Consider the following 21,042-nt stretch of genomic DNA (forward strand, 5'->3'; position numbering starts at 1 on the left):
CCGCGCACTATATACTGTATAAACCTCCGCGCACTATATACTGTATAAACCTCCGCGCACTATATACTGTATAAACCTCCGCGCACTAGATACTGTATAAACCTCCGCGCACTAGATACTGTATAAACCTCCGCGCACTAGATACTGTATAAACCTCCGCGCACTATATACTGTATAAACCTCCGCGCACTATATACTGTATAAACCTCCGCGCACTATATACTGTATAAACCTCCGCGCACTATATACTGTATAAACCTCCGCGCACTATATACTGTATAAACCTCCGCGCACTAGATACTGTATAAACCTCCGCGCACTAGATACTGTATAAACCTCCGCGCACTAGATACTGTATAAACCTCCGCGCACTAGATACTGTATAAACCTCCGCGCACTAGATACTGTATAAACCTCCGCGCACTAGATACTGTATAAACCTCCGCGCACTAGATACTGTATAAACCTCCGCGCACTAGATACTGTATAAACCTCCGCACACTATATACTGTATAAACCTCCGCGCACTATATACTGTATAAACCTCCGCGCACTATATACTGTATAAACCTCCGCGCACTATATACTGTATAAACCTCCGCGCACTATATACTGTATAAACCTCCGCGCACTATATACTGTATAAACCTCTGCGCACTATATACTGTAACCTCTGCGCACTATATACTGTATAAACCTCCGCGCACTAGATACTGTATAAACCTCCGCGCACTAGATACTGTATAAACCTCCGCGCACTAGATACTGTATAAACCTCCGCGCACTATATACTGTATAAACCTCTGCGCACTATATACTGTATAAACCTCCGCGCACTATATACTGTATAAACCTCCGCGCACTATATACTGTATAAACCTCTGCGCACTATATACTGTAACCTCCGCGCACTATATATTGTATAGACCTCCGCGCACTATATACTGTATAAACCTCCACGCACTATATACTGTATAAACCTCTGCGCACTATATACTGTAACCTCCGCGCACTATATACTGTATAAACCTCTGCGCACTATATACCGTATAAACCTCTGCTCACTATATACCGTATAAACCTCCGCTCACTATATACCGTATAAACCTCCGCTCACTATATACCGTATAAACCTCCGCGCACTATATACCGTATAAACCTCCGCGCACTATATACCGTATAAACCTCCGCGCACTATATACTGTATAAACCTCCGCGCACTATATACTGTATAAACCTCCGCGCACTATATACTGTATAAGCCTCCGCGCACTATATACTGTATAAGCCTCCGCGCACTATATACGGTATAAGCCTCCGCGCACTATATACGGTATAAGCCTCCGCGCACTATATACGGTATAAGCCTCCGCGCACTATATACGGTATAAGCCTCCGCGCACTATATACGGTATAAGCCTCCGCGCACTATATACGGTATAAGCCTCCGCGCACTATATACGGTATAAGCCTCCGCGCACTATATACGGTATAAGCCTCCGCGCACTATATACGGTATAAGCCTCCGCGCACTATATACTGTATAAGCCTCCGCGCACTATATACGGTATAAGCCTCCGCGCACTATATACGGTATAAGCCTCCGCGCACTATATACTGTATAAGCCTCCGCGCACTATATACGGTATAAGCCTCCGCGCACTATATACTGTATAAACCTCCGCGCACTATATACGGTATAAGCCTCCGCGCACTATATACGGTATAAGCCTCCGCGCACTATATACGGTATAAGCCTCCGCGCACTATATACTGTATAAACCTCCGCGCACTATATACTGTATAAACCTCCGCGCACTATATACGGTATAAGCCTCCGCGCACTATATACTGTATAAACCTCCGCGCACTATATACGGTATAAGCCTCCGCGCACTATATACGGTATAAGCCTCCGCGCACTATATACGGTATAAGCCTCCGCGCACTATATACGGTATAAGCCTCCACGCACTATATACGGTATAAGCCTCCGCGCACTATATACTGTATAAGCCTCCGCGCACTATATACGGTATAAGCCTCCGCGCACTATATACGGTATAAGCCTCCGCGCACTATATACGGTATAAGCCTCCGCGCACTATATACTGTATAAACCTCCGCGCACTATATACGGTATAAGCCTCCGCGCACTATATACGGTATAAGCCTCCGCGCACTATATACTGTATAAACCTCCGCGCACTATATACGGTATAAGCCTCCGCGCACTATATACGGTATAAGCCTCCGCGCACTATATACGGTATAAGCCTCCGCGCACTATATACGGTATAAGCCTCCGCGCACTATATACAGTATAAGCCTCCGCGCACTATATACTGTATAAACCTCCGCGCACTATATACGGTATAAGCCTCCGCGCACTATATACAGTATAAGCCTCCGCGCACTATATACGGTATAAGCCTCCGCGCACTATATACGGTATAAGCCTCCGTACGTCTTTGTCTCCCAGGGTCTCCAGCAGCAGCAGGAGGATGGTTTTGAAGTGCTCCTCCCAGACTCCCAGGTTGTCTTCACGTGTGATCTTCAGCAGCTCACACAGGGCACCTTTCCTCTCCTCCACTCGCTCATTGTGATTGGACAGCTCCTTCAGCAGGTCGGCCACCAGGTCCGAATGGTCAATGGACACTGGGAGAGAGGGAAAGCGGGGGAGGGGATAAGAGAGAGGGAACAGGGAGACTTTCTGGGTTCCCGCATGACTGTCAAGGTGCTGGAGCTAAAGTGAGCAAGGTTTGGGAACCTAGATCAAAACGAGCCAACTTTTTAACCATGTCAGTGCTGGAAGGGCTCAACAGTGCTGGCAGGGGCTCATGGTGCTGGAGGGGGGTGGGCTCGTCACTGCTGGGGAGGGGCTCGTCACTGCTGGAGGGGCTCGTCACTGTTGGAGGTTCTCGTCACTGCTGGAGGTTCTCGTCAGTGCTGGAGGTTCTCGTCAGTGCTGGAGGTTCTCGTCAGTGCTGGAGGTTCTCGTCAGTGCTGGAGGTTCTCGTCAGTGCTGGAGGTTCTCGTCAGTGCTGGAGGTTCTCGTCAGTGCTGGAGGTTCTCGTCAGTGCTGGAGGTTCTCGTTGCTGCTGAAGGGGGGCTCGTCGCTGCTGAAGGGGGGCTCGTTGCTGGTGGAGGCGGGGGGGGTCGTCGGTGCTGGTGGGGGGGCTCGTCGGTGCTGGAGGTTCTCGTCGGTGCTAGAGGTAGAGGGGGGCTCGTCGCTGCTGGAGGGGGGGGCTCGTCGCTGCTGGAGTGGGGGCTCGTCAGTGCTGGAGGTTCTCGTTGGTGCTGGAGGGGGGCTCGTCGTTGATGGAAGGGGCGCGTCGGTGATGAGGGGGGGCTCTTCAGTGCTGGAGGTTCTCGTCGCTGCTGAAGGGGGGCTCGTCGCTGCTGGAGGGGGGGGGTCGTCGGTGCTGGAGGGGGGGCTCCTCGGTGCTGGAGGTTCTCGTCGGTGCTAGAGGTAGAGGGGGGCTCGTCGCTGCTGGAGGGGGGGCTCGTCAGTGCTGGAGGTTCTCGTTGGTGCTGGAGGGGGGGTCGTCGTTGATGGAAGGGGCGCGTCGGTGATGAGGGGGGGCGCGTCGGTGATGAGGGGGGGCTCGTCGGTGATGAGGGGGGCTCGTCGGTGATGAGGGGGGGCTCTTCGGTAGAGGGTACTAACCGTCACGTAGCTGGTCAATGTCATCGTCAAACACTGCCTCCTTGAGAGCCGTCTTATCGTAGCTGTTGATTGAATCCGAGTAGGGGTAGGGGTTGTATTCCCGCCCTCGTGGCCCTGTGAAGGCGCGGGGAGGCTGGGTGTTCAGTAGAGACGTCTTGTTATCCAGCGCCACTCTCCCTCCTTCCACCATGTCGGATCCGCCGCGGAGGTCGGTGGCGGGAGCGGCCAATCCAACCTCCCGGGAGACCTACAGTGAGCAGACACGGAGAAATATACACAGGGACAGTAAGAGAGGGAGGCCCGGGCATGCGAGGGTTAATCCTCAAACATTTCAATCTTATTGAATTTTTAAAATGTTCCAGGGAATAAGAGAACAATACAAGATTTTGTTTTAAAAATAAATGGAACTGTTTATGTTCATTTAAAATAGTATTTATTCATGTTTCCTTTTATTGTATCTACTTTTATCTGATTTTGGGGATTTGAACATTTCAATACATAAAAAAAAAAAACCTTAAAAAGTAAAAGGGCGTTAAAAAAAAAGTCCGAACAATTAAATCACCAATACCCCCCTCACTAATCTCTCCCCCTCACTAATCTCACCTCCTCACTAATATCTCCCCTTCACTAATCTCACCTCCGATTCCCCCCTCACTAATCTCTTCTCCTCACCTCCCTGATTTACCCTCACTAATCTCTCCCCCTCACTAATCTCTCCTCCTCACCTCCCCGATACCCCCCTCACTAATCTCTCCCCCTCACCTCCCTGACCCCCCCTCACTAATCTCCCCCTCATCTCCCTGATCCCCCACTCACTAATCTCTCCCCCTCACCTCCCCGATCCCCTCTCACCTCCCTGATTTCCCCTCACTAATCTCCCCCCCACCTCCTTGATTTCCCCCTCACTAATCTCTCCCCCTCACTAATCTCTCCCCCTCACCTCCCCGATCCCCTCACTAATCTCTCCCCCTCACCTCCATGATCCCACCCTCACTAATCTCTCCCCCCCCCTCCTGATTTCCCCACCTCACTAATATCCCAGTTTACATTTTTTACAGGATGGAACCCTGGGGACCTCCTTACCGGAGAAGTTACTTCCTGGTTTTTAAAGGGAATATAAGTGGCCGTCCAATAGGAAGCCACCACTGATGATGTTACGGTTTCCTATTAGCCCAATACCTGGCAGCCATTTTGTTTCCCCTGGAGGGAGATTTAAACCCGGTAACTTTGTCAGTATGTATCTTGGAGGAGGGAATGGAGGGGGAGCTGGAGTTAAAAATAGAGCGGTTATGCTCAGGGTTCCCCCCAGTTCCAATGTTGTAAATTAGAAAAAAAAGGAGGTAACAAAATCAAAATGTAAATCATATAAAAATCATTTTGCAGCAAAACCGAGTGAGCAGATTTGGGCCGAGACCCCCAGCTTTTCTGGCCTCAGAGTTACGCATTCGCTGTTTGATCTCAGGCCTGGGGCATGGTCAGCGCTTATGCGCTGACCCGTGCTGAGGCGCGCTGCTGCTCGGCAGTGAGCCCCGGCAGCCGCAATGAGAGCGGCTTTAGGCTGCGTCCAGGGTGAATGGAGCCGGGCGGAGGCGCGCTGAGGCTGAGGGAAAGCCAGTGCTTTCCCTGGCCTTAGACCGCACGCCGTCTGGGGGTGTGTCCGGGGGGGAGGGGGGCCTGTGATGTCATTGGGCGAACCGCTCACGTGACCGGCCCTGCGCTCCCTTGAGCGCTTGAATTTAAAATTTTGCTAAGACTTACGCTTCCGCACGCTCTCATTGTGGCTGCAGAGTAGCAGCGCGCCTCAGCACATAAGCGCTGACCATGCCCGAGGCCTTAGCAGGGGCTTCGTTGCGGAAGCGTAAGTCTTAGCAAAATTTTAAATTCAAGCGCTCATGGGAGCGCAGGGCCGGTCACGTGAGTGGTTCGCCCAATGAGGGCGAATCAGCTCCGTGACGTCACAGGCCCACCCCCCCCGACACGCCCCCGCCCCCTTTCCCTCAGCCTCCGCGCGCCTCCGCACGGCTGCAGTCCTATGGACGCAGCCTCATGGCGCTGGAGACCCAATGGAAAGAAACCCGCTTCTCTTTTACTTTGAGTGATCTAGTGGACATTGGGGGTTTGCTAAACATTAAGTGAGATACAATGAAAGCCCATACAATGGCGGTGCATTCAAGTGAGCGCCGCAAATATCAGGGCACTGGTTTCATTATTTAACCCCTTCAGTGCTCTAATGATGTATACCATAGGTCATTGCTCGCTTTTTAGGGAGTGTCGGGAGTGGGGAGGGACAGAGAGAGAGAGAGAGACCCCACCCCATCACATCACATCCGTCCTGGCGGCCAGTACGTAAAACTCCTCACATGATGCAGAAGTGTACTGAAAGGGTTAAAAAAAAAGAAGCAATAGCTTCTATTCCACTGGTGGGCAACTCCAGTCCTCAAGGGCCACCAACAGGTCAGGTTTTCAGGATATCACTGCTTCAGCACAGGTGATGCAGTCTTTGACCGAGCCACCTGTGCTGAAGCAGGGACATCCTGAAAACCTGACCTTGAGGAATGGCGTTGTCCACCCCTGTTCTAGTCCCTAGAGTAAATGGAAATAGAACAGCGGTCACAGACATTTATATACACTGTTCTCCGGTATAAAAGTACAGGAAGAGTGTACAGAGAATGGAGGGAAAAGGGGAAAAGTGCAAATTGTATTAAGCTGTAAGTAACCGTGCTGATCACAAGGAAGCAACGCAAACGGATAATGCAAGCTGCACCAGTTCAGCGTCACTTCCAGGTCTTCTGGGACAGAACGCCCCTTTTATAGCGTAAAGCTGTACTGTAGTTTGCTGCCACAAGAGTATACTCACAATATCGCCGTCCTTCTTTCCATCCCGCTTAACCGGCTCGTTAAGATCCTCCTGGCTGCGGAAACTGAATTTCTCGATGGCTTCGGTGACGCCGCGGAGTGAGCTATATATTTCATCGGAATTCAGGTTTTCCGTGTCGTAATCCAGCATGCTGCAGGGCGGAAGGCATGCGTGGCGTTTAATGCACGGCTTTAAAAAATGCAGCATGTGCAGGTTACAATGACTCAGCTCGAACGCAAGATCCCTAACAGCGACATATTCGCTGAAATGGAATGATGCAGTACAAGTGCGGGACTGCGGAGGGTTAATAACATGTGCGGGACTGCGGAGGGTTAATAACATGTGCGGGACTGCGGAGGGTTAATAACATGTGCGGGACTGCGGGGGGTTAATAACATGTGCGGGACTGCGGAGGGTTAATAACATGTGCGGGACTGCGGAGGGTTAATAACATGTGCGGGACTGCGGAGGGTTAATAACATGTGCGGGACTGCGGAGGGTTAATAACATGTGCGGGACTGCGGAGGGTTAATAACATGTGCGGGACTGCGGAGGGTTAATAACATGTGCGGGACTGCGGAGGGTTAATAACATGTGCGGGACTGCGGAGGGTTAATAACATGTGCGGGACTGCGGAGGGTTAATAACATGTGCGGGACTGCGGAGGGTAATAACATGTGCGGGACTGCGGAGGGTTAATAACATGTGCGGGACTGCGGAGGGTTAATAACATGTGCGGGACTGCGGAGGGTTAATAACATGTGCGGGACTGCGGAGGGTTAATAACATGTGCGGGACTGCGGAGGGTTAATAACATGTGTGGGACTGCGGAGGGATAATAACATGTGCGGGACTGCAAAGGGTTAATAGCATGTGCGGGACTGCGGAGGGTTAATAACATGTGCGGGACTGCGGAGGGATAATAACATGTGCGGGACTGCAAAGGGTTAATAGCATGTGCGGGACTGCGGAGGGTTAATAACATGTGCGGGACTGCGGAGGGATAATAACATGTGCGGGACTGCAAAGGGTTAATAGCATGTGCGGGACTGCGGAGGGTTAATAACATGTGCGGGACTGCGGAGGGATAATAACATGTGCGGGACTGCGGAGGGTTAATAACATGTGCGGGACTGCGGAGGGTTAATAACATGTGCGGGACTGCGGAGGGTTAATAACATGTGCGGGACTGCGGAGGGTTAATAACATGTCGGGTACGTGTTCTATCGATTTACAAATCATCATATTGCTAAAAACCTCTAGTTCACTTCAATCACTTCCCTCCCAACATGTAAACATTGAGGACCAAATCCGGGGGAACTAGAATGTCTCTCTTTGTGTAACTCAGGGGCAGACCACTCCAGTCCTCAAGGGCCACCAACAGGTCAGGTTTACAGAATATTCCTGCATCAGCAAGGTGGCTCAATCAGTGTTGATTGAGCCCCCTTTGCTAAAGAGCCACTAGTGCTGTCTTCAACTGAGCCACTGATTGAGCTACCTGTGCTGAAGCAGGGATAACCTGAAAACCTGACTTATTGGTTGCCATTTAGGACTGGAGCTGCCCACCCCTGCTGTAACTTATTTGAGTATGTGCAGAGCCGGATCACTTGCACTATCCTATTCCCAAAGAGTAGAAATCTATGTGTAATAGTTGGCAGTAGAAGGACACGGTGACGTGATTAGTTTCATGTGTAAATAAGGCAGTAGATGAGTTTGTGCCGTTGGTAACAGGCAGAAGTTTGCTTTGCATTTATTGATGGAATTTATATGATTGGGAATACCTTGAAAACACTTCATTTTCATGTGGTTACTGGTATGAAGAAGAGGGGTAATTTGTACATAGTAATCCCTCACTGCTCATCTCCAAACCACCTTCAGGAGCACAAGGGCAGGGGACACAAAAAGGGGGGGTGAAGAAATACTCGGGATAAAAGAGCATGATGTTGTGAACTAGAAAAGATAGATTTCTGTAGGATAGGTTGAGTCGGTCGGAGCGTGAAAGTGCCAAGCAGATGTTTTGGTACATTCAAACCCCCTGCCTTTTCTTTCTCAGGCGGATTAATGCTTTGTGGTTGCATATATACAGTAGCAACTAAGGCCTCGGCCATGTTAACCGCTTGCTGGCGGAAGCGTGCTGAGGCGCGCTCCCGCTCAGCACTGAGCCCCTAAAGCCGCAATTAGAGCGGCTTTAGTAGGGGCTCACCTGCGCTTCCGCGCGCTTGTGGAAGCGCAGGTCTTAGGGGAATTTAAAATTCCCCCGCTTGCCGGCGCGACAGGCCGGTCACGTGAGCGGTTCGCCCAATGAGGGCGAACCAGCTCCGTGACGTCACTGGCCCGCCCCCGGCCCGCCCCCTGACGGCCCGCCCCCTGACGGCGCGTGCGGTAAGCAACCGCAAGGCCAGGGAAAGCACCCGCTTTCCCTGAGCCTCAGAGCGCCTCAGCGAGCAAGCAGGGAGCATGGACTCAGCCTAAGGCCGAGTCCATAGACGGACAGGCCGTGCTGAGGCGTGCGGACGCTCCGCGTGAGCCCCTGCATCCTCAATGAGGATGCCTTGAGAGGGGGCTCACGTGAGCGTCCGCAGGCGTGCTGACAAGTTGGAGATTTCAGCCGAGCACCAAGCTGTTTTTCAGCGCGCTGTCGGCCGAAAACCTCCAATCACAGCACAGCAGCGTCAACGTCACAGCGCCGTGACGTCGGTGCCGTGACATTGACGTCAGTGCGTCGCGGGTGATTGGCCCAGCGACGTCACTGCCCCGCCTCCAACCACCTCCCCCCGGCTCCCTTTGCGCACGCTGGCTCGCCTGCATGTCCGTGCAATCGCGCTGACTGAAGCAGGCGAGCCTCAGCGTTAGTGCGCCTCCGCTCTCCCCACCCCTCTATGGCCCCAGCCTAAGAGTGACATTCCACCAACATTTGCATCTTTGCATCCAGACATCTGTCTGTACTGGTCACAATATCGATGGCTGCCATTGACTGCACACATTAGGCTGCGCTTATAGTGCCTGGCGACGCGCCATCGCTCCCGAACAAAATCAGTTGACTCCATCGCAAGCGCTTATAGAAATAAGCGCGACCAAATATTTTGTACCCGTGGAATATTAGATTTTTTTAGAGAGTCGCCACATGTGAGTCTCTAAACCAATTAGAGAGTGCTGCCCGCCCCCTTCGTGACGTCACTGGCCTTGTCGCCAGCGACGTCGCTGAAAACCAAATGACAACTTTCGCTAATGGCGACGGGTGATGTCATCGGACGCGTCGCCAGCACTATAAGCGCTTCCTTAGCTCGCTGGCAAATGACAAAATGTACTCCATCTGCTCCTGCTGAGAGCAGCCCAATGAGTGACCTGGTATCTCCTGCCTGCATGCCGGCCAGGCAACAATGCAAGGAATGAACTGGTGTGCGATAAAAGGATGGTTACAGAGTCTCACCCAAAACCAAGCTCTGAAATAACAGTCATAGAACAAGCTACTGCTACAAGCAGCACCGTGATCACGGAAGGGACAATGGAAATGACAGCTCAGATGCACAGAGACACTGTGCCGGGTACCACATCAACAATCATTAAAGCCACAGCACTAGCTCACATGGAGCTGCTGCTTTGGGTCTCTGGAGTGTGGTACTCTCTGCTCACTGATACTTATTTCTATGTTGTGTTTGTTACTATGCTCCTTTCTTCCTCTAGGACAGGGAGCAGCGTACGTGGCGACTACCGCTTGGGCCTCAAATTCACAATCATTTCAATGAGCGAGAGTGTGTGGCAGAAATAGTAACACCTTCCCCGTTTCAGAACGTGGACGCCGGTCACCGTGCCAGGGAGGTACAAAGGACAGGGAGACGGGAGCTGGCACTGTCGCTTTAACCAATGGAAAGATGGCTTTCCTTTCAAAGGCAGCGACGCAAAGTAACATCATGCAAGAGACGCGAGAGGCACAGCGTGGAACCAGCGGCATTCGGTAACACTACAGCAGCGGCGGCCAACTCCAGTCCTCAAGGGTCACCAACAGGTCCGGTTTTCAGGATATCCCTGCTTCAGCACAGGTGGTCAATTAGTCTCTGCTTCAGCACAGGTGGCTCAATCAGTGGCTCAGTCAACAACTGCACTACCTGTGCTGAAGCAGGGATATCCTGAAAACCTGACCTGTTGGTAGCCCTTGAGGACTGGAGTCGGCCGCCCCTGTGCTACCGGGTGTCACAATATTATTTCTTATCACAATGTGCCAAGCTCAACAGCAGAAATGCGTTTAACACCCAGATCAGTTAGTAGGAATTAGCGATTGCAACATCAGAATAGGAATCTAGGCTAGACCTGGATATATTTGTTTAAATGATGTGATGTTGCTCTAACTCAATGACATTTCTAAGGAGAGTAGGACAATGTCCCCACGTTAACCCCGGGAGGTAACACTAAGAAGAAAACGTGTTTGCGATGACCCCCACGACACCCCATTCCTGCTTGAAAACAACTTTAATCAGAAGGGACCTTTAACCGTTCCTGTACAAGAAGCACCAGGAACACGAGGCTTTGAAAATAGAGGTTTGCCAATGTGCGAATGTTTAATGTTTACTTTCAGGGGGCCACAACGAAAGATGAATGGAATAATTAGATTGTAAACTCCTCGGAGCAGTAAATCCTCTTCCGAAATGTTACTTTTATGACTAAAGCACTTATTCCCATGATCTGCTATTTGTATTATTTATATGATTGTCACGTGTATTACTTATGTGAAGCGCTATGCACATTAATGGCGCTATATACAGACATACATACATAATGGTTCTCAACTCCAGTCCTCAACCCCTCAACCCCCCCACCACCAGGTCAGGTTTGCAAGATATCCCTGCTTCAGCACAGGTGGCTCAATCAGTTCCTGCTTCAGCACAGGTGGCTCAGTCTTAATCAGTAGCTTGAGGACTGGCGCTGGGAACCCCCCATAATATTCACTGGAATAAAACCAGCGGGTGGTATTTTTAACAGGCCCTTTGCCTCACACCTCCAGAGAAGCCTCATTGTGGAAAATGATTATTCGTTTTTTTACAGGTCGCACTAATCAAAGACGGGCGTTTGTTACACTATAAACCGGTATTAGTTGGAAGATATCGGGTTTTCACGGAGAACTATCGGATTAGCAAATTATGGCTGTTAAACTCATCTTAAAGGAGCAATCCATGAAATATCGTATGTGTGTGTTAAAATAAACCAGTTCTGTAGTATTAGATAATACTTACTACATTTTTTTGTTTAAATCCACTATTAATGCCATTTTTATTCGTTTTAAATACTGAGTATACTTTGATTTCTGGAACGCAACCCCTCACTTCCTGGCTACGGAAGGTTCCAATGGACAAAAAACACCAACTCTATCATAGAGCCTGAGGAATCTTGCTAGACAAGCGAAACGCGTTGCTCGTTTTTTCTGTAGCCTGTTGGTGTTTTTTGTCCATTGGAGGCTTCCGTAGCCAGGAAGTGAGGGGGTGCGTTCCAGACGCCATCTTGTGGTTGTGTTCCAACGCTCCGACGTGCTGCAGATGCCGGAGAGAAGGAGCTGCAATCAAGGAGAGCACCCACACTGACTGTCTTCACCTGCCGATCGTACTGTATGTGTTTTAATATTTTTTATACCATTAAATCATCACTTATTTTATTTGGACTGTCCATCTACTTTGGTGGGATCTGCGGAGATCTGTGGGATCTGCGGAGATCTGTGGGATCTGCGGAGCTATTGGAGCTATTGCACAAAAGTTGCTGCACGAATAACGAAGAGTTTACCATCTCTCCTCAAGTAAAACCCCTATGGGTTTTAACTCACACTGGCCCGTGTGAGTATTCTTTATTATATACATATTTTCACTCACTATCCCCAGGGAGATTATTTAATACCCTCTCACTAGTTCTCATCAGTATATTTACTGACTCCTATCTCTGATTCCTCTCTTTTACTTCGGGGGCAATTGAATATCCTGAGGAACCGTGTGCTCACTAGCAACTAAGGGGAAAGCAATCCCTCCAGCCAATTAGGCGAGGGAAGCCCATGACCAGGGGGCAAGCCCCCCTCCCCCTCTCCTCGCTGGGACCTCGTCGTGGCCCCCCCCCCCTCCCTGGGGGGGGGGGGGGGAGGGGGCAGGCCCAGGGCATTACAAAAGAGGCAGCCGGGAGCTGAATCTTCCATTCTGCTCCCGGTCTGTTATTGATTTAATTGTTTGGGGATCCCCCGTGCCACGTGGCTCTCCCTCCATCAGCCTTGGTAGCTGGCCCGCTCGGCGGGCGGGGAGGGGGGGGCCTCCGGGGAACGGGGGGGGATCCCATTGCCGGCATATTATTGACTTATTTGTTTGGGGATTCCCTGGCCACGTGGCTCTCCCTCCATCAGCCTTGGTAGCTGGCCCGCTCGGCGGGCGGGGAGGGGGGGGGCCAGAGGGAGGAGGAGAGGCACAGCGCGACAAACCCCACGGTTTGGACGGGGTGACATAGTGTATATAGTGGGTATACTGCACTCGTAGTTGCGTTCTGTACGATAGGGTGTGTGTAGGTGCTGCACTCGCCGTTACAATGTGCGGTAACTGGGTTACACGGTGTGCATTGTGTACATACCGCATTCAAGGTTACGTGCTGTATGTGGATTATAAGGCGTATATATGCTGCATTTAAGTGTTGTAATGTGCTGTAATTGGGTTACATGGCGTGCAAAGCGTATATGCCGCATTCAAGGTTAAGGGCTGTATGGGGATTATAAGGTGTATATATTCTGCATTCAGTGTTGTAATGTGCGGTAATGGGGTTACATGGCGTGCATAGTGTATATACCACATTTAGGGTTAAGTGCTGTGCGGGGATTATGAAACGTATATATGCTGCATTCAGTGTTATAATGTGCTGTAATGGGGTTACATGGCGTACATAGGGTATATAGTGCATTCAGGTTAAGTGCGGTATGTGGAGTATAAAGTGTGCATATGCGGCATTCATGGTTATAAGGTGTTGTAATTGAGGTGCATGGTTTATATAGAGTATATACTGCATTCACGGTTACGTGCGGCATGTGGAGCATAAGGTGGATTCATGCGGCATTCAGCGTAGTAATGTGCGGTAATGGGATTACATGGCGTACATAGTGTATATACTGCATTCAGGGAGGTGCTGCGTGTGGATTAAAAAGTGTATATATGCTGCATTCAGTGTTATAAGGTCGTTTATAGAGGATATACGGCATTCACGGTTACGGCGGTATTTGGATTATAAAGTGTATATATGCTGCGGTATTTGGATGATAAGGTGGGTGTATAGATGCTGCATTCAGTGTTATAACGTGCTTTAAGCGGGTTACATGGCGGTTATAGCGATTATACTGCATTCAAGGGTACGCGCCGTATTTGATTATAACGGATATATATGCTGCAGTCAGGATTATAATGTGCGGTATTTGGGTGACAGGGGTGTATACGGTACCGCAGGCGTGGTGGCGTGCCGTATTTGGATTATATGGCATACACTGTGATCACGGTTACGTGCTGGGTTCTGAATATAATGTGTATAGACCACATGCGCGGTTACATGATGGGCTTGGATTATATGGCGTATATGCTGCATGCCGGGCTTCGCGCCATTGCGTGGAGCATAGGGGTGTGTATATACTGCCTTTGCGGGTCAGGTGCTGTATGGGTTCAGCGTTACATGCTACATTCAGGACGACGTGGGGTATACGGTGCGTTATGCTGCAGGCAGAGGTATGACGCTTGTAGGGGGTTAATCTCACTTCCCGTTCAGCGCAGGCCCTGGTTGGGCGTGGGTAATCCCACTTCCTGTTCATCACAGGGCCAGGGAGGATGTGGGTAACCCCACTTTATTTTGCATGCGATAAAGGGGCGGTTGCAAATAGCAGGCCTAACGCCCCTTCTTCGGTTAGCAGGAGGTCCCACGTATCGATGATAACATATCAATTCATGTTTCTTTCAGTCAGTTTCGGTACCTCGTGCGAGTAGCAATTCAGTTTTCATCCGGATCGGTTCCGCCTCCGTCGACTCTCGATACTTCCCATACTCACAGAAAACCCAGTAGACGGAACACATAGTTAAATCACGCAAATTGAAATCACACGCCCACGACACTTAGCGCATCAATCAGAATGTCCTTTGTAGACAAAATCATACAACTGCAGGCTGACGTGCGAAGCAAGGAAGAAGGCTGGTTCCAGAGGCAGCTGGTGATGCTCATGCACGGAGCGGGTGATGGCCAAGGCCATGCGAGCGGACAAGGCCATATGAGCGGACAAGGTCAAATGAGCGGACAAGGTCAGGCTGGCGGGCAGGAGTTGTGGAGCGGACAAGGTCAACACGGTCCCGCATGCGAGGACGCGTGGCCCTCATCAAGTGATGAGGGCGCCCCCAGCCAGGTGGTGCGCCATGCGGCAGGACAAGGAAACGGAAGGGACACGCCGCAATGGCAGGGCGTAAGTCCGCAAGCAGGGCGGCGACCCAGGTCATCGGTGCCAGGGGGCATGTCAACACGGAGGTTTAGGAGACCATCGCCGGTCACGGACAAGCCAGCAGGCAGGTGTCCCCATTCTCTCATTTCAGGCACCAGGGAACCAGCGGCCGGCACAGGGTCGGCTCAGCAGCAGGCGGCTGAGGCGCGGGCACCATCACCATGCAGGGTGGGAGATGGGGCGCCGACAGCACGTGGTCACAAGGGGAGACTCGATAACAGAGACCGGGAGGAAGAAGCAGCCAGCGCGGTTCCCGATAGGCGGCCAACAACGCCACCCGGGTCAACCCTCAGCCTGGCGAAAAAGCGGTCAAAAAAAGGTAAACGGCCAGCGAAAACTGACAAAGGGGTAGCCAGCGGGAGTCCCCCGCACAAGAGACTAGCGGTTTGCACTCCCCCTCAAGCGATAGTGGGCGAGTCTCCCCGGGGTACTGGTGCGCAGCTCATGGAGGCAGCGTTGTTGGGCATAAGGCAAGCCCTATCCCCGCTAGTGGCGCACCTTGACGCTGGGCCAGAGGTGTCAACGAGCGCAGGGGGTCACATTGGGGTGACGACACCCGCACCGGCAGAGTCACCAGCGGTAGTGACACCAGCGATAAGCGCAGTGCCGGTTCTAGCAACGCTAATCGCACCAGCAGCGGCGATAGCTCCAGCTATAGCGGCAGTCGTAGCGCCAGCATTGGGGGCGGCGCCAGCGGTAGCGACACCTATAGTTCCAGCAGCGGCAATGGCCGCAGTTCCCCCGCAACCGGTTAACAACACACCTCTAGGGGCCGGTGGGCAGGTTGGGCCAGTGGAATCACCAGCCCCCACGCTCACCCTCCCTCAGGCGGCACCCGCCTCAGAGGAGCTAGCCAAGCTAGCCAAGGATGAGAGGATGCCCGATGCGGCATATAAGGTCTCTTGTATATCTAGACCTAGCTCAGTGGGCTTGCACTTGCTAAAAGAGGTAAAGGACAAGATATGGGCCGGGGAGTACGTAGATATATTATCTTTACTACCAGGCTACAGGGAGGCGTTGGCCGCATCCTCAAAGACGGGGGAAGCGAAGAAGGTGGATGTGGAAAAGAGGCTTTTCCCGCACACCTTTCGCAATTGGTCGAAGGCATTTGTTATCCTGGCTGGAGTAATTGGGGAGAAGGATCCCCAGGCGTGCGCATCGCTCTTTACGTATCACGACATGATCGAGGAAGCACACCACACGTACGGGGGAACGGGTTGGTGGACATATGACCAGTGCTTTAGGCAATCAATGAAGGCCCAGGAGGAGGTGATACCATGGAACGTCAAGGACGTCAACCTGTACCTGCAGTTTGTGTCCGGGGTGGGGCAGATTCCTTTCGAGGGAGCGGCACCGGAGGTAGGGGGACATGGCGGAATAACGTGCCAGGGACTAGCCAGTCGCTGCGCACCAACTCGGGCGTCTGTTGGCCGTTTAACCAGTCCAACTGCACGTACGACAACTGCCGTTTCCAACACATCTGCTCCTTTTGCGGCGGCCGCCACGCCCAGGCAAAGTGTTTTAAGAAGGGCGGTCGCAGGGGGAGGGGCGCAGGGCGGACGTTTGGACGCGAGGGCAGCGACACCAATAATCGTCGCCAATTTAGCACCGTGGCTAGCAAGGTATCCCAATAGGGAAGCAGCCCAGCTACTCTTAGCTGGGTTTAAGGAGGGGTTTAGGATCCCGTTTGAATATCAAGCGGGATCAGGGTTTAGCCGGAACTTGAAATCGGTCAGGACACACGGTGACGTAGCTAGGAAAAAGGTCTGGAAGGAAGTCGAATTGGGGAGGATGGCTGGCCCCTTCGAGTCCCCTCCCTTGCCTAATCTCAGGATTTCCCCATTGGGAGTGGTCCCCAAGAAAGAGGCCGGGGAGTATAGGTTGATACAACACCTATTCTACCCCGAGGGGTCGTCGGTAAACGACGGCATTGACAGGGAGTTGTGTTCAGTGTCTTACGCGAACTTCGATCAAGCCGCAGTGCTGGTGGAAAGGATGGGAGCAGGGGCTCTATTGTCAAAAGCTGACATCAAATCGGCCTTCAGACTCTTGCCAGTCCACCCCAAGTGCTTTCATTTGCTAGGTTGCATGCTCGAAGGTCAGTACTACATAGACTTATGCTTACCGATGGGATGTGCGCTTTCTTGTTTTTATTTTGAGACATTTAGCACCTTCCTAGAATGGGTGGCCCGGAAGAGGGTGCAGGCAGCGGGGATCATGCACTACTTGGACGACTTCCTTTTTGTGGGCCCCAGGGGTTCGGACTTATGCGCTAGGTGGCTGTTCGAATTTTCAGCCCTGGCGCGCGAGTTCGGGGTTCCTTTGGCCGACGAGAAGACAGTGCGGCCAACAACCACTCTTACCTTTTTGGGTATAGAAATTGACTCCGAGGCGATGGAGTACAGGCTCCCTCCGGAGAAGCTGGTCACCCTAAGCAAGCTTCTCCGCGAGTTCATAGCTCTCAAGAAAACATCTTTGAGGCACTTCCAGGCGCTGCTAGGCCACTTAGTATTTGCGGCGCGCGTAATGCCGGCCGGGAGGGTTTTCACCAGGCGCCTCTCTGCAGCAACGGTCGGGGCGAGACGACCCAACCACTTCATCCGCATCACCGCCGAAATCCGAAAGGACTTGACGGTATGGCTGCGTTTTTTAAAGGACTATAACGGCAGAACCTTGTGGCGAGGTCCCCCATCTAACAACACAGAGTTGCAGCTGTTTACAGACGCCTCAGGGTCAGTCGGTTTTGGGGCCTACTTCGGTGGGGCATGGTGCGCGGAGCGGTGGCCTCTCCACTGGCGGGGGACGCCGCTAATCAAGAACTTGGCGTTCCTGGAACTATTTCCCTTGCTCGTCGCAGTGCGCCTGTGGGGTCACTTATTCGCGAATAAGCAAGTAATTTTTTGGTCAGACAACATGGGGGTAGTGGAAGCCGTGAACAATTTCGGCTCACGCTCCCCGCCGGTTCTGTCCCTTCTGCGCTGTTTCGTACTGGTATGCTTGCAATTGAACATTGCGTTCAAGGCTCGACATGTCCCGGGGGTGGAGAATAACATTGCTGATGCCTTATCCCGGTTACAGATGGCGTTGTTTCGGAGATTGGCCCCCGAGGCGGACCTAACCGGCAGTCCATGCCCTGCAGACCTTTGGGTGCTGGCAACGACTCAGTAACCTCGTTGGTACAATCATCGCTGGCTCCGGGTACGTGGCGGGCCTATTCGGCGGCGTGGCGCGATTATCAAAGTCTGGCAGGGGAATTGGGCCTCGACGTATTGGGAGTCGGGACCCTGCTATCATTTGTCCTAAGCTTAAGGGGAAGGGGTTTAGCGGGAGGATCCATAGGTAAAAAAGTGACAGGAGTCTCCTTCTTTTTGCAGCTAGAGGGCAAGGGGGACCCAACGAAGGCATTTATCGTCAAAAGGGTCCTAGCGGGGTTAACAAAGGGGACGACGACAAATGACAGCAGAAGGCCAGTAACACCAGCGATATTAGAAGGTTTAATGCAGGCCACAGACAGAGTGTGCCTATCGGGGTTCGAGGCAAAACTTTTCCGGCTGGCGTTTGCATTGGCTTTCTTCGCAGCGTTGCGAGCCGGGGAGCTGGTGTGCGCGTCGCGCAAGGGCGAGGGAGGGATGCAGTTTGAGGACATAGTCTTAGGGGAAGGGTGGGTCAAACTACACTTAAGAAGGTCAAAAACAGACCAGCGGGGAAAGGGGAGCGTGGATATCTTTGCTAGGGCTACCAGGGACCAAATTTTGCCCAGTGAGCACGCTCAGGGAATACTTGGCATGCAGGCCAGACGGGAAGGGTCCCCTGCTCCTTCACGCGGATGGGGTACCGGTATCTAGATTCCAGTACCTGCGGGTTTTCCGCATGTGCCTAAAACACCAGGGCCTCGACGAGGCACAATTCGGGACGCATTCGTTCCGGATTGGGGCGGCAACGGAGGCATCACGCGCAGGGCTGTCAATAGCTGCGATACAAAAGATAGGGCGATGGAAGTCTAACAGATACCGGTCCTATATCAGGCCCGCATTATCTGGCGTATAGCGTGCTAGGTTAAACCCCCCCCATCCTCTTTATGCCTTCACAGACGCCGTACCCACTTGGATAATCGGGGACTCGCTTATACACTGGGCAGAGAAGCGGGCTGTCAAACGCCCATGCGGGGCTAACCTCGGGTTGCGAACGGAGGAGGCAAATGTGGTATGGGGGGGAGGCAGGGGGCTGCGGTGGGCTCAGTTGCTCCCGCGGCTAATGGTGACGGGTAGGGATAGGAGGGCGCCGCAGATCTTGCTCCTCCACGTCGGGGGCAACGACCTGGCCGCTCGACGCTACTTCGAGCTGGTCAACTCAATAAAACACGACCTGGCCCTCATACTCGCCAATTGGCCAGGTGTACAGATAGTCTGGTCGGACATATTGTGCAGGGGAATGTGGAGGGGCGCAAGGGCTCCGGGCGCCATCGACCGAGCACGGGTCAAACTGAACAAGATGGTGGGAAAGTTTGTGACACAGTGTGGGGGATGGCAGATCACCCATCCCGAGTTCGACTACAAGTCAACCGGTCTGTTCCGGGCCGACGGCACACACTTATCCGAGATAGGGGCGGACTTGTTCAATAACGATTTGCAGGAGGGGCTGGAGAGGGTCCTTGCGGGGTTGGCGGCACGGTCTAATTTAAGGAGGGTTAAATAGAGCCGTGTGTGGCGGCAGTTCGGGGGTAAGTGCTTGTCCTTGCCAGATGGGCTCGGGGCGGGCGTCGCCCGGGGGTAGGAGCGATTGGGCGGGGTCAAGCTAACGTGACACCCGGGAACCCACTCGCGACAACGGCCGGCTCTTTAGGGGTCGGCCGGGTACGGGGGCAGCAGGCCAAAGCCTGGCTGACCCCCTGACCCCACTCTGGCTTGGACTAGCGCTTACTCCAGTATTATGATTGTTAATAAACAAAGCCGCGGCCTTTTATACCTCCAAACTGAGTCTGTCATTACTCGTCTGTTATACGTGGGTACCGGTTTCCAAGTGGGAGGGGGAGGGGGTCCCTCGCAGCCTCCCTGGTCAAGCAATCCCTCCAGCCAATTAGGCGAGGGAAGCCCATGACCAGGGGGCAAGCCCCCCTCCCCCTCTCCTCGCTGGGACCTCTGGGCCGTCGTCGTGGGCCCCCCCCCCCTCCCTGGGGGGGGTGGGGGGAGGGGGCAGGCCCAGGGCATTACAAAAGAGGCAGCCGGGAGCTGAATCTTCCATTCTGCTCCCGGTCTGCTACGAAGTTCCCACCCACCCACCCCATTAGCAAGAAAGTCGGGGGCATACGCTTGCCCCCGGCCACTCTGTGGAGTAGTTACAATTCCCTTGGTTGATAAGCTGTCTGTACTACCTGTAAGCTGTAACATGTACCATCATATTTTACAGGGCAGAGTCCGAGGACCTCCCGAAAAACAAAGGACTGAAGTTCCTTCAGGAGGCTCCAGTTGGTCGTTTTGCCACTGTCGCGGCGGCAGTTCGGGGGTAAGTGCTTGTCCTTGCCAGATGGGCTCGGGGCGGGCGTCGCCCGGGGGTAGGAGCGATTGGGCGGGGTCAAGCTAACGTGACACCCGGGAACCCACTCGCGACAACGGCCGGCTCTTTAGGGGTCGGCCGGGTACGGGGGCAGCAGGCCAAAGCCTGGCTGACCCCCTGACCCCACTCTGGCTTGGACTAGCGCTTACTCCAGTATTATGATTGTTAATAAACAAAGCCGTGGCCTTTTATACCTCCAAACTGAGTCTGTCATTACTCGTCTGTTATACGTGGGTACCGGTTTCCAAGTGTGAGGGGGAGGGGGTCCCTCGCAGCCTCCCTGGTCAGGCGTGTGACTCCGAGAAAGGACTTTCTGCAGAGTTTAACCCCGAGAGGCATTTGCTCACACAGGCCCGTGTGAGTACTTGGAGTCATTTATTTATTCCATTTCACCATCTCGGAGTAATTGACTTATTCCGCTTTATTATTATTGACTAATTGACTAATTGATTATTGTTGTTTTTTTGCCGATCTGCGCTC

General features: G+C 52.6%; 1 protein-coding gene across 28 annotated transcripts in view; it reads right to left on the reverse strand.

Moving 5' to 3' along the window:
- The window catches only part of CLASP1 (cytoplasmic linker associated protein 1), a 217,866-nt gene that overhangs the window by 17,260 nt on the left and 179,564 nt on the right, over window positions 1-21,042 (reverse strand). For all 28 annotated transcript variants that reach the window (XM_075609840.1, XM_075609841.1, XM_075609839.1 and 25 more), the window contains 3 exons: window positions 6,528-6,678; window positions 3,671-3,917; window positions 2,468-2,658 (listed from right to left, as the gene is read on the reverse strand). In XM_075609840.1, the coding sequence (XP_075465955.1) occupies window positions 2,468-2,658; window positions 3,671-3,917; window positions 6,528-6,678 (589 nt within the window). The remainder of the gene's footprint in view (window positions 1-2,467; window positions 2,659-3,670; window positions 3,918-6,527; window positions 6,679-21,042) is intronic.

The sequence above is a fragment of the Ascaphus truei genome, chromosome 7 (genome assembly GCF_040206685.1).
Source record: "Ascaphus truei isolate aAscTru1 chromosome 7, aAscTru1.hap1, whole genome shotgun sequence".
Lineage (NCBI taxonomy): Eukaryota > Metazoa > Chordata > Amphibia > Anura > Ascaphidae > Ascaphus > Ascaphus truei.